Genomic DNA, 13,235 nt, shown 5'->3' on the forward strand with positions numbered 1-13,235 from the left:
TTTCCTTCTCTATGTCCCCACCAGAAAATCTCTTTCTCTCTAGGAAATCCTCAGAGGCTTATTTATGGATTTATTCCTTGCTCTTCTCAAAAGCTTCCAAGCCCATACTCATTGAGACTATTTACTTGGTATATACACTGAAAATTCAGCAAAGGATCTGAACTCAGCATATTCAGCCCTGCTGTGGAAAGCTCAGAACCTCTCCCTCCACAAGAGGATACAGTCCAACACCAAACATAGCACCCAGGTCAAAGGGAACAGGCAGTCATTTAAAAGAATGCTGAAAAACCCACACAGGAAGCAGCTAAAAACCCCGCATAATAGATGCACCATTCTCAAACCCTGTTATAGCTCACTGAAGTAATGAAAAGTTAGTTTTCCTACCTGTGACTGTGGAGGAGTGCATTGAAAGCCAATCCATCAGACCAGCTACTGGTGAAATTGATAACATTGACTTGCGGGTAATTACGAGTCGATTGGCGGACCCAGCTCAGCAGAATCTTTTCACTGTTTGTCTGCTGCAGTCCAGCCATGATGTTTTTCATGACATCTTTGACCTGCAATAAGAGACACAATTTCACTGATGATTGAACTTATTCATTAAAAGTTTTGGGTTTGGCGGTGGGGGTTTTGTTTGTTTGTTGGTTTGGTTTGGTTTTAGCCCAAAAAACATCCATTGCCTAGATTTAAGCATTAAAGAAAAATCTAAGTAATTACAGAACATACTTGGTGTCACAGTATAATGATAGCAGTCAATTCTGAACACTTAAAGACAACTGATATTGACTTCTTCATCACCATTGCTGATGCATTCAGTACATTCATCCCTGTGCCACGTGATACGTTCCATGCATGAACAGAGATGAACATTTTTTTTTTTCTTCACTTAAAGAAAAAGACATCATTCAAACTAAGTATTTTTCCACATGGTTTTCTTTTCTCTGGAAATATATCCTTAGTTAGTATGATACATTACAGAAGAAGTTCATAAAAGGATGAAAAGAATTCTTCTCTCTTTGACAGACTTGAAATAAGTACCAAGGCAAAAGAAATGTGTTCAGTGCACTGTAATGTTTTTTACTTACATGTGCAAACTACATTTGCATACATGCACATGGATGAAAAGTGAATTTCATTGCATGCATTAAAGGAGTATTGTGTATTTTTCTTTTTCTTCTAATGAATAGTTAATATTCCTCTTTCATTTGAGAAAGCTCATTGACCTCCAGTTATTATTTTACAAAAAGCCATTAATTCTGAGGGCTTCTAAAAATAATAGCCTGGAGTTTGACAAAATGGAGTTGATTGTATATTTCTTACTAACTTCTTTACTAGTGAAAGAACATCCAAAACTTCTATTAGAAAGTCTATAATTCCTTTTCCTGTAAAGTAATTCCTTTTAAATCATTGCTCTATCCCTATATGTTGTAAAAATTGGCAGCTTTTAAAAAATACTCACTGAAATATAATTTAACTATAAAGTTGCGTATTGTTGCTTACTCGCTCATAGAATATATAATTTCATTATAATTCTCCACTCGAATTGCTCTGCATTCACTACCAGTTGCAGAACAACATTCAGTGCAGAAGCTCCTTTATTATACAGGGTGGAGCACTTTGAAATTCTAAAAACCTTAAAATAACATCTAGGAGCTGTAATCTCAAGGAATAATCAACAACAACAAAATTAATTACTATGATACTCTAAAAAACCCCCAAACCATACAATTTTATTGTTCATTCTGGTAAGTGGCTTGCTAGTTTTACAGTAATTAATTCAATAATTTGAATAAGTGAAGATATTAATTACTAAAAGGACGTCATATTTTTACATCTCATATGCATACAACCCAAAGAGTATCAGTGTCTTCCATTTTCTTTTTGAGACTTAGGTATAAAGTCAACTTTATACGTTAGTAGTTTCTGAAATGGGTGGAGAAACTGATCCTCTCTAAATTTCATGGGATTCATTCCTGACTATAGTCTAAGATTGTAATTTGCACCAATGAAAATTAATATAAAATTCTGTCAGATGATAATAGCAGTATTTTATAGTTGCCTCCATTTCTACACCAGGATACAGAAAGTCAAGATTTTAAGAAAATTACAAAATAAACTGTTCAGTTTTGCTTCATATTTCTGAGTGGATGTTTTGAGTTTCTCATTAGTATTTTCAGTGTCTTCATACTTGAGAGCTGTCAAAGTAGATTTCCATAATTCAACAAGAAACTAAGAGTTTTGCCTCCTGTATTTCCAGGAAAAAACCCTTCACTAATAACAAATAGAAAATTTTGTTGTTCATGAACTCAGGTGCTAAAAAAGAAGAAAAATTTTTGAGATTAGCATCTATTTCATCAAACTTAAACAATATGAAAGACTAGAAAATATCGAAATTACAGTAATGGAGAATTGGCCAAGCCAGGGTTTCATTGTTCATTTTGGATTTTTATCAAGTGCTTGTATTTACAAATGCAGATTTATATTATAAGAAAACAGCCAAATTTGAAAAATACAACATACATTCTTATAAAAGGATAGCTGAATGAATGCAGAAACACGAGATTTAGAAATATAAAAGTTCATAACATATAGAAAAAAACAGTTATGTGAGTTGACATTAACATAACAGGAAGGAAACAGAGGAAACTAGGCAAAAACAATAAAACAATGGGTTGTCAGAAAGCCAATTATTCTGAAGAATCCAGGTGATAGTTTTCCTTTTGATTTAAAAAGACAAAGAAAAAAACTTAGCATTTATTTCTATTTTTGAGTAAATGAATATAAAATAGCTTCAAACTCATCTAGCTGAGTTTAATATGCTGACAATGGATAAAGATTTAGTATCATTTTCCTGCATTTCTCTCCAACAGTGAAGACTTACATTTATGGGTTTTTTTTGTTGTCTCCTAGGGAATGGCAAGCATTTAAAATAACAAAGTAAAAGAGTCTGATCTCATCCCAAAGGCTGAATACATTTCCCATTCAGTGAGGAATGTTGAAAAAAGCTCCACTTCTAGGACTGGAGCCACCTTGTCACCGTGAGTGCCCTGAGGCGTGCTGCCACCCCTCCCCACCCATCACCTCGGTCCCACCACGCAGCAGCGTGCCACACCATGGCATGCCATGGCACATCACGGCTGGTGCAGCACCACGCTGCCCACAGGTTGGCTGGGCCCTGGAGCAAGATCAGTGTCTCAGCAGAAAAGTGCTGGCTGACACTGAATTTAGAAGGAAGCTTTTTGAAGGCTTCCCAGTAAAGATGTACTGTTCAGGAACTGTAGTACATAGAGATGTTCTCGCATCAGCCTGAAGAGCTTTTGGATGTATAAGGTCCCTCAGCATCCCAGGCTCAAAAGCTACAGCCATTTCAAAGCGTCTGGTAGGCTCTGACCTTTGCTGTCAAATGATGAGGTGACCTCTGATACTCCTTTCTTTGTTACCTCTAATTTCTAATGCAGTAAAACCTGCAGGAAACAAAGCTCTAAGGCATAGGAAACTCCGACTTCCGGAGAACAGAAATATTTGCTCTTCCTGGGGAATGGACCTATTTTATGGCAAAAAGAAAAGATCCAATTTTGAACACAAGCAGGGAAAAAGGCAACACAGATGTCACCTAGATGACTTCTGAAATGTCAAACTGCCAAATGGAAAGCTGTGAATGGAATGGGAGCACTGCTGTTCTCATCACCACCCTGAGAAGCGGCCAAAAGCAGAATAGCACGCCAAGGCCTGGCCCACGGTGGCGGGGCACCTCTGACCTCCCGGCTGCAGGACCGAGGCCTGGAGTCTGTGTGTGTAGCTGTGTGCGTGTAAGGTGACCAGGAACACAGCACGACCTCAGGCTTGCACTACATCTGTTCCACCTAAAACCAACACTCAGGCACATAACATTTTTTAAGACTGGCACTTGGCTTCAGGATGCCAGCCCCTAGAAAAGAGGGAGGGAAGGAGAGAATCTAAAGGAGATATTCTCAAAGCAAGTTGTTTTAAATTTACTCAATCAAATAGGGACATTACAGCTCCCTGACAGAATGACATTTGTGATTTTTACTTGCAATATTTCGGGTATTCTGACTGCACAGATTACTTTTTTATAGCTAGAATCCAACCAAGTCTTTCAAATCACATTTTAAAGAACTCTTCTAAGAACATTTTCATAGAAGTTCAAGACACCTATCAAAGTAAAGGATGTTATTTGCTCATTGATTTGAGGTGGATTGACAGAACTGTTAATATTGCATTTCCACCATTGTAATGCAAAAGGAAATTAAATGGTAATTCCAATTAAAATACCAGTTCTGCAACAAGCACACAACAGACCTGATGTAACAGGTCTACAAACAAGGCTGGCTGACTGTTGAAATGCACCTCTCTGAAATATTTGCCTTATGTATATGCCTATTATTTTGCCTTTTTTCTGAAGAAAGTTGAGGTTTTGGTTGTAACTCTTACTAAACATTTTTGCTAGGGTTTTTTTTTCATGCTCTACATGAAAATAAGTCTGCCCTTCAAAACAAAACAATGTGCATACTGCAATATAGAATGACTTTCCACTCTTAAGAGTCTTTGTCAAATGTAACAGTTAAGAAATTAATAGTTTGGTTTTGTTTTTGCTTAAAGGTTAATGCTCACAGAACTGTGAGAAAGAGGGCAGCAGTTTCAAGGGAATAGAAACTCTGATGGATTCAGCACCATAAAGAGCTTTGGCAGCAGGTGCTCAACTCAGAATGATGGTTCAATTACACTGAAACTTTTAATAATAATTCGAAAAACAGGTTAGATAAGAAAGGACACAATCACCACAGGGGATACAGAAGGACACAAGATTTCTACTGAACAGAAATTAGAGTGGCAAGAATGAGTCGAATCTTGTCTGCTGCAATGCCTCCACCACTGCCTCTCCACAATGGGACTGCTGACATCCATTCGGACTGGTACTGTCTCATTATTGCTTTCACGCATAGTTTTTCTACCATGTCTTTTTTTTTTTCTTCACATTTCATGCAAAGAGACTGACATTTTTGCAAGAGATGGTTTCGTTGTCACATGTAATTACAGATCTGTCCTAACCTGGTCCTGGCTGTAGAATGTGAAATTGGAAAAAGCTTCTTGCCTGTTCATCTGAAAAAAAGTAACTGTCCACACAACTTGTGGTGTTTCTTTTTGTTTTTTGGTTTCTTACATGCAGGCAGATAAACTTCATCTAGGTGAATTCTAGCCAAATTAGAAATTTAGTTACAAAATTTTGAATAAAAAGAGAAGTCAAGAACGTGCAGGTCACTTCCTTTCAGTAATCCATGAATAGAATGAACTGAAACACAGAACTCAAAGTATAGACTAAACACAGACTGAATCACTATGACTACACCAAGTGACACACCTTTAACCACTTCTTTGTAAAATATTATCCCTGGAGTTTTCATACACGGGTAGTTCAGCTGAAGTCACAAGTACCATGAGAACTACTGTCACAGTTACCACCAGGCTCAAGATGAAGCTTGAAATGAATCATGTGTGTACTGCAAGCAAGCGGTGATCTAAGAGCACATGCCTGATGTCAAAAACCTCAGCAGACTATACCAGGGAACATGTGTGTCTTCTACATGTGTGCAAGTATGCCTTAAGAGGAATGGTGGGAAAAGGTGAAAGAAAAATTGATAAGTACACAGCTAATACCAAAGCACATCTTTAACACTTTGCTTCAGGAGAAAATACGAACAAATCAAAATATCTACTTGAATAGTCATCTCAGTCCATAATTCACGTAAATTAAAACACAGTGTTTCAAGGATTATTGGTAAAAGTTGCACAGCTAGGTTTCATATCCTATCTGCTCATAATAAATCATTTAAAACAAAGTTACACAATTAAACTAGTAAAATTACAAGAAAAATGTTCCGTACTTCAATGAATGATGCACATGTGATTTTTTTTTTATAGGAGTGTTTAATTTTTAATATAAACTCTTTCAGGCTTTGCTTCCCACCATCTTTTCTTCTAATGCTACAAAAAACTACAATTGTAGATTATTGCTTGGGGAACAGAGCCAAAAAAAAGGACAGACTCTTAAACCAGATTCATATAAACACGCAGACTCAGAGCATCTAGATGGTAGTTTGAATTTTGAATTTTTATTCTACTGCTGTCTCAAAATTTGTTTACTTAAGTGTCCTTATCCACCATGTTGATTTTTACTAGATCTATGTCATAATCCCCCCTTTATCTCTAAAGAGAAAAGAAGCTCAATGAGCCACATCTGCTTCAATAAATTGTCAGAGTAGCAGCTTTTTAGCGTTCTAAAAATAATTCTTGGCAGGCTGGGTCAGCGGTGAATAGCAACAAGTGTGATTACTTCATGAAAATATAAGTCACTGTCTCTAAGATACTAAAAACTGGCTCTGAAAGCTATATATCCACATTGGCTTTGTCTAGTCATTTTTCTTACAATAACTGTATTATATATTGTCTTACAGTATCTGACTGTGAAAACAGAGCCAAAGGAGCTGCTGCTAATGCTCTAAAATCTATTTTCTCTTCTTAAGATTCTTAATATTCTAAATATTCTAGGTAATATGTAAACAGACTGCCATAAAACTTGCTGATTTAGGACATTGTTTGCAATGTCTATGTTTACTGTGAAGGTTGTAGCTGGATAATAATGGAAAAAAAGATCAGTGGAATAAAGGTACTTCATGGAAAGTAAGCAGCAGCACCACTCACCTGCCAGTGGAGGATTATATTCCAGATCAAACCAAGGGTCAGCTTATGATTTCCATCTACAATGTCTGAGCTCCCAATATTTACCAAATCAACCTAGTAAAGAAACAAAAAGATATTTGTGCAAGATTAATAGCGAGCATGAGAGACTGGTGTTATTCTCATATATTTGGTGTTAAAACTTTCTTTGTGGTGAGGGAGCGGGAGGAATGGGATAGTATAAATATCTCATTTGGTTTCTGTTGTTTAGTAAACACACAACTCATGTTGGCACAATTAATGTGCTGCCAAAAAGCAAGCAGTGATGTAGAGTTCCAATTATTCCAGTTATAGCATATTGTGAAAACATACAATTAAAAGTGATAGCTAATAATAACTCAAAAAATCAAAAAGCCTCAATAATTACAAATCACAAAACTGATAGGTGACACAGAAAAAACTCCTGTATCATGCTCCTTACACAACACACTTTGCTGAAAGCTACACACACATCTAGACACTGTAAGATCCTACAAACCCAAAATATTATTCTACATATTTAGATTAAAAGAGAACTTATAGAACCTATTTTGCCTTAATTAAATTCTACACTGTGTAAGACAAGGCAGGATGTGTTCTAGAGTGCAGAGAAATCAATGATTGTGATCTAAGCAAGCCTTTTCCACATTAGTCTGTCCAGTAACATAGTTTTTCATTATTATATTATGCATTTGCAACTTCATAATGCATCAGCATTTATCACCCTGGAATATTCTTCACTCTCCCTCCACTTTTGACACTATTTTAATAAGAAAGTCAAATTCAGGGATGTGAGTGCAAGACAATACAAGCTAAGGCCTGTACTTTTGGATGGAAACTATGACTCTAAAATTTGCATCCTCACTGTTTCATAGATGCAGTTTTTCATGGTCAGAACTGATCTTTATACAGTAAAGTACCCATTCCTTCACAAATTATTCTACTGCACTTCTGAAGCTATTCAAAGTTCCATTTGTAGAATGACTAAAGGTTTTGCACACTCAAAACAAACCTTTTTTTTTTTTTTTAGTTTCAATGCATCTATATATAGGTCATTTTTATTAATCACGTACAAAGTAGATATTTTGTCAAGAACTGTAAAACTCTCTAAGAACTCTTTTCTTCAAAAATTCATCATTTTTGTAATAAAAGCATGTGAGACTGGCAATTTTTTTCTAATCAGCAGTGGTTTGGAATGTTTCCCAAGTGGAATTTGGACTTTATAGCCTAAATTTTAAGTGGGGTCCATGTAGCAAGTTACCCAGTACAAAGCTTATTAGGGTATCACCTACATGTTCTACAGGCCAAATCCTCCATCTGTTTGTGGAAATGAAAGCCTGAATACGCTGAGCCTACCTCTATTTTCCTGAAAGAGAGGAACACTTCCCTGTTTGTCTCAACATTGCCTGAGGCTATATTGAGGCAACCCCTCACCCCAACACCATCACCTTTCCAGGAGAAAAAAAGGAAATCTTTAAAATGGATTGACTGGAAGCAGCAGCATTTTTCAGTCTGTTACTACTCAGATGACTGCAGAACCTCAGAGCAAGGATGGCACATACCAGCAGAAAAATCTAGATCAGTCCCGGGCTTTAAATAGATTTAGAATCATTGATTTTGCATTCCTGAAGTCTCATAGAAATTGCTCTTGAGATTATTTTGAAGGTTGAGGAAACTACTTCAGAGGCCAATCTTCTGGCTTTATACTAATTTGATACAGTACATATACACACTATATTAATTTTTATGTTGTGTATAACTTCTAAGGTTTTCATTACATGAATATAAATGGCCACTGGATGACCACTTCACTTTCTAAAAGAACATTTTTTCTTTTATATTATTCAATTGGAACACTCTCTGTTTTCTTTCCATAAAGGACTATTGCTGTGTTCGGGAAACGGAATGAACAGAACATTAACGGATTTAGCTGATATTTTATGAATAAACACTTTTAAAAGTACTTAATATGAAAATTTGTAACCATATTCCAGGTATGCAATGAAAACCTTGTTTTATACTGTGAAATAAAGTATTGCTGATTTTTTCAACCATGTCAAATATTGAAGATTTTAAAGAATTAGCAGCTTTGCCTTGTATTTATTTACATGAAATTCCATTTAAAAAAAAAAAAAAATCAAGCTGAGGTCTTTATGCCAGTCTTATAAGGTCACTTTCATTTATGCACAAATCTTCAGATGGATAAGCATTACCTTAGATTTATAAAATCGATAACTTTATTCAGCAGCTGAACTCAAGCATGTTTAGTGACCTACTGTGGCTATCAAGAAATCCAATATAATACGCAGCACAGAATACATTATCACTGTTCTATCACATCTTACTGTTAAGTTTAAGCGCATGTTGTAGTTTGTTTGAATTTATTCTTGAGGAGGAGATATGATATAATTAGTTGGCCACTGAAAATGTCTGCTAAAGTTATGGGTCCATTAGAATGCTTACATAAGGAAGATATTATAAGAATATTTACTCAAAAATGATGCATAGGATACTGGCTTGAAAAGTCAATCCTGACAAAGCAGAATGAAAAGCGGTTTTGATACGATTCATTTCCTTAATGTTATGAACCATAAGGAACAGACATCAATGAAATTTTACCAAAAGGGTTTCTTGTAGGAAAAGCCTCAATTTTCAGACTTCATAATCATCAGAGCCTGTGAGTAGGTATTTTGATAGATAGCACCTTCTAACCAGCTATGGATGACTTCTTCTTGTTGACCTTTTAAAATGTATTTTAAACATCATGCATTACCATAAAATTGTGCATGTTGATCACTCTCCAGATAGCATCTGTTATAGATATATTTTTCAAACATTTGCTGGCAGTGGATTTTAAACTCCTTCAAATACATTCCATCCTGGTACTGAATGATAAAGTATCCAAGTCACATTAATGAAACTGCCTTGCTCCAGTAATCGTACGCTATAGGCCAGAGTTTGATCCAACACTTACAAAGCATTGAGTATGCTATCTATAGGATGTTTTGACCCTCCCCAGCTGATTACTTACGTTATTTCTCTGCAAAACCTGCAGTGCTTTGTTGACATTGTTCAGAGCATGAACTCTTGTGGAGCCTTTTTCTTTTGCCTACAAAGAAAACAAAACAAAACTGACTGCCCCAAATTAGAAACTAGAATACACTATATGGAAGCCCAATCTTTTATTACACTCATAGTTTTCTATTTCATAAGTTTATGACAACAACAGTGGGAATATTACCATACACTGTGCATATTCAGCTTCCCAATACGAAATAAAGACGAATGTGAAACAAACTGGGTCACCAGTTGGAGAGTAATTTGGTATCCTGACATTTTTCAGTGAATGAATAATTGAAATCCATAGAAAATCAGATAATTCCTGATTGTTTTTATTACGATTAGTCTTCTTCCATATGGCACAATTTAGGAACATTATTATGGCAACCAAACAGATAAGCATCACTTTGTTTTATTTTTATTTATAAATATATTCGCTCTGGATTTTGATTCTCAAACTCCCAGTCTCCTCCATTAGTCTTTTATGGAGAACTTTGAAAGAAAGATCCCAAGCTTACAAAGTCCAAGTAGGAACACAAGAAAGGATATACAAAAATATGTGTGATGTGTCACCTCAGAGTTTCCAGGTTAACAATAGCAAGCTCTTCTCTATTTTCAGATATGTACAACTCCAATACACTGACTGTAAGCATGCAGTTTATTAGCAAAATATTCTAATTCTGCACATAAAATTCTATTTCTCGTATTTGGCACAAACATCTAGTAATAAATAATTTATGAATTCCAGCTAAAATCTAAATATCTAGATGAACCCTGCCTCAGTCTTATTTCTCTTTGTCACACTTCCTTAATAAGTGCATACAACAAAGTTGAATGTTTTCATTTCAAATATATGCTTAGTTCTCAGTTGCATTGTTTCCTCAATTTCAAATGAAACTTAAAAATATTCAGATCCCTAAAAAATACCATTTTCACAGGCCATCACCAGTGGTGAAAATTAATTAACAACACCTGTTACAACTACCACAACATCAAGATTTCAATATACAGTAAACATGTTAATATAGACATACAAGTTTTTGGCCTGTAAGACATTCCAGGAGCTCCAGAAGTCTTCGTCCATCTCGAAAATCATTAAAAAGATCTTCGATGTAGCGTCTTCCAAACTGAAATGCAACAATGGCTTTAGTTAGTTCAAATACCAAAAAAAAGGAAGGATCGAATTGCCAAAATAAGACCAGAAAGCTGTAAAAGCCACTGTCTTGCAAACTGGTGTATTCTACTTACACAAATACACTGTGCTATCTAATTAAATAATAAATATGAAAGGTATGACGCAAAGTAGAGGAAAATATCTTACAACTAAACTCATAGGGTTCTTATACATCTGTTTTTAATAGGGTTCTGTTGCATAAGAGACATTAGTGCCTACCTTATTTCAAGTACATTTCATAGGGTAAGAAATGTACATCCTTTATTCCCTCTGAAAATTACTATTGATATAATTTGTGAGAAACTGCTGTGAATCAAATAATTTATAATTTGTACACACAGCATTAATTCAAACAATTAAGCCAGAACTAAATACTAATGAAGCTAGAACACAAACTGGAATTAGCAATTAAGGTGCGATTCACAAGAAAAATAGGAAAAATAATTTGCCAGGTGAAAAAAAGTAATCCAAACACAGAAAAATATATCAAGTTTAAGTGCCTAATAGGTGCTCTTTCACATGGTAGAAACAAACTTGGAATTACACAGAAATAAGATTTAAGTCTATTCCAGTGAGGATCTTAGAAAGATATCTATGTTAATAGGGCATACTTGGAATTGTACTGAATCAGAGTCTTATTACCATAAGTGGCTAAAACACAATTCACATTTCATACATAGCATTTGCAAAAGATGGAAAGAAATACTTTAGATTTTCTTCCATGTGGCAATGGTAAAGGACAACTTACTCTCTCTAAAATTCAAGTCAAGTTTCTGATCTGATGCTTTTACTAATGTATTAAATTTTAACTATATAGATATATAATTTTGTATAATTTAGTCACTGTGCAACTTTTGTGTGCACCTTCGAGTTTTGACATATTTTTGTATGTATGAGAGCTATTGAAAACCACAACAAAAACCAGTGATTATTTTGTGCAGTGTCAAGTAGATTCACATGTCCACATTATTTCTGATTTGTGAAGTCTCACGCATGCTTTGATTTATTTGAGAGGAAGCATTTGTATTTTAATTTGCTAGAATTGACACCATGCTAGCCTACATTGCATATCTTCCATTTTTACCACAGAGCTAGGTAGAACTGGGAATCCATATTACAGAGAAAGCATTTGCTTTCCTGTCAGCAGTGTTGTTTTGCTACTCATTAGAACTAGCTGGGAATTTCATGAAAAATGTATCTTGTCAGAAAATATAAATTCCTTCAGAAGGTTTCTTAAACAGAGGACAGAATTAAGGACAGCTTATGGTGCTAGACTCATTTTTCCTTGATCAATAAATATTTATATGTACAGCACAAACTTTAGTGCTATTGGCTACTCTGGCATTACTCTTTCCCCTCTCCTTTCTCTCTCACTGCTCTTCTGGGCCAAGAGCTCCTTTCCATCCTTTCATTTTTTTGGTAAGGTCTTTTTTCTGTTTAATGGAAAAAAAAAAATCCAAAACATCAACAATTTTCTACAGTAGTGGAAATCCTAGTTTTCTACCCAGCTTTCACGCCCTGCACAACCCATTCCAAATAAGAGCTAATTTCTAGTTAGCACACGTGCTGCCACTTCACTACCTAAAATATCTGAAAACCAGTACAGAACAGATTCACATATGATTTATTCGCCCTGCTCAGCCTCTTGAATTACGTGTTTAAGTAATAATGCTCAGCAACTCTATTTCCTGCCTTGCATTTAGTATGAGAAATAGTTTTGATAAAATGTTTTAAATTATGGTATGAACAATCTTGTGCCATTATGCAAGTCAAGTCATGCACGATATTCCTGAAGTTGTCAATTACTTTATACACGACAAATTTAAAACTAAAACATATGATGAAATCAGAAAGACTTTATTTTGTTCCCTAATCTTGCAGGAAAAAAAAAAAAAAAAAAAAAAGCAGAGGGAAAGCAGAGGACCTATGCTCTTCTAAGGGAACATTTCAGCATTCTTTGGGAAGTTGAAGTGATCAATAGGCCCTTCTGTAACACTATGAAAGAACTGTGCCCATTCTAATACTGAATCACTCTGGGAATATGAGCACAATGACATTTTGATAATAGAATATAATTACATTGGTTTGTATCATAAGGGAAAAATGGAAGTAGCCTTCACAACTGCCTCTGTGTCTGTCTTTCTTCCTTTTTGAAGTATTTAATGTATTAGCTTGAAATCCATCTAGACAGTCAAAAATTCTGTGAGACAATGTTTTGGGTTTTGTTTTAATAAAGCTTTCAGAAAGAAAATAAAGACACAGCATG

General features: G+C 35.2%; 1 protein-coding gene across 10 annotated transcripts in view; it reads right to left on the reverse strand.

Moving 5' to 3' along the window:
* DMD (dystrophin) overlaps positions 1–13,235 on the reverse strand; it is a 1,281,342-nt gene that overhangs the window by 884,010 nt on the left and 384,097 nt on the right. For all 10 annotated transcript variants that reach the window (XM_065627016.1, XM_065627025.1, XM_065626998.1 and 7 more), the window contains 4 exons: positions 10,830–10,922; positions 9,767–9,844; positions 6,721–6,813; positions 385–557 (listed from right to left, as the gene is read on the reverse strand). In XM_065627016.1, the coding sequence (XP_065483088.1) occupies positions 385–557; positions 6,721–6,813; positions 9,767–9,844; positions 10,830–10,922 (437 nt within the window). The remainder of the gene's footprint in view (positions 1–384; positions 558–6,720; positions 6,814–9,766; positions 9,845–10,829; positions 10,923–13,235) is intronic.

This window comes from Caloenas nicobarica, chromosome 1 (assembly GCF_036013445.1).
Source record: "Caloenas nicobarica isolate bCalNic1 chromosome 1, bCalNic1.hap1, whole genome shotgun sequence".
Classification (NCBI taxonomy): Eukaryota; Metazoa; Chordata; class Aves; order Columbiformes; family Columbidae; genus Caloenas; species Caloenas nicobarica.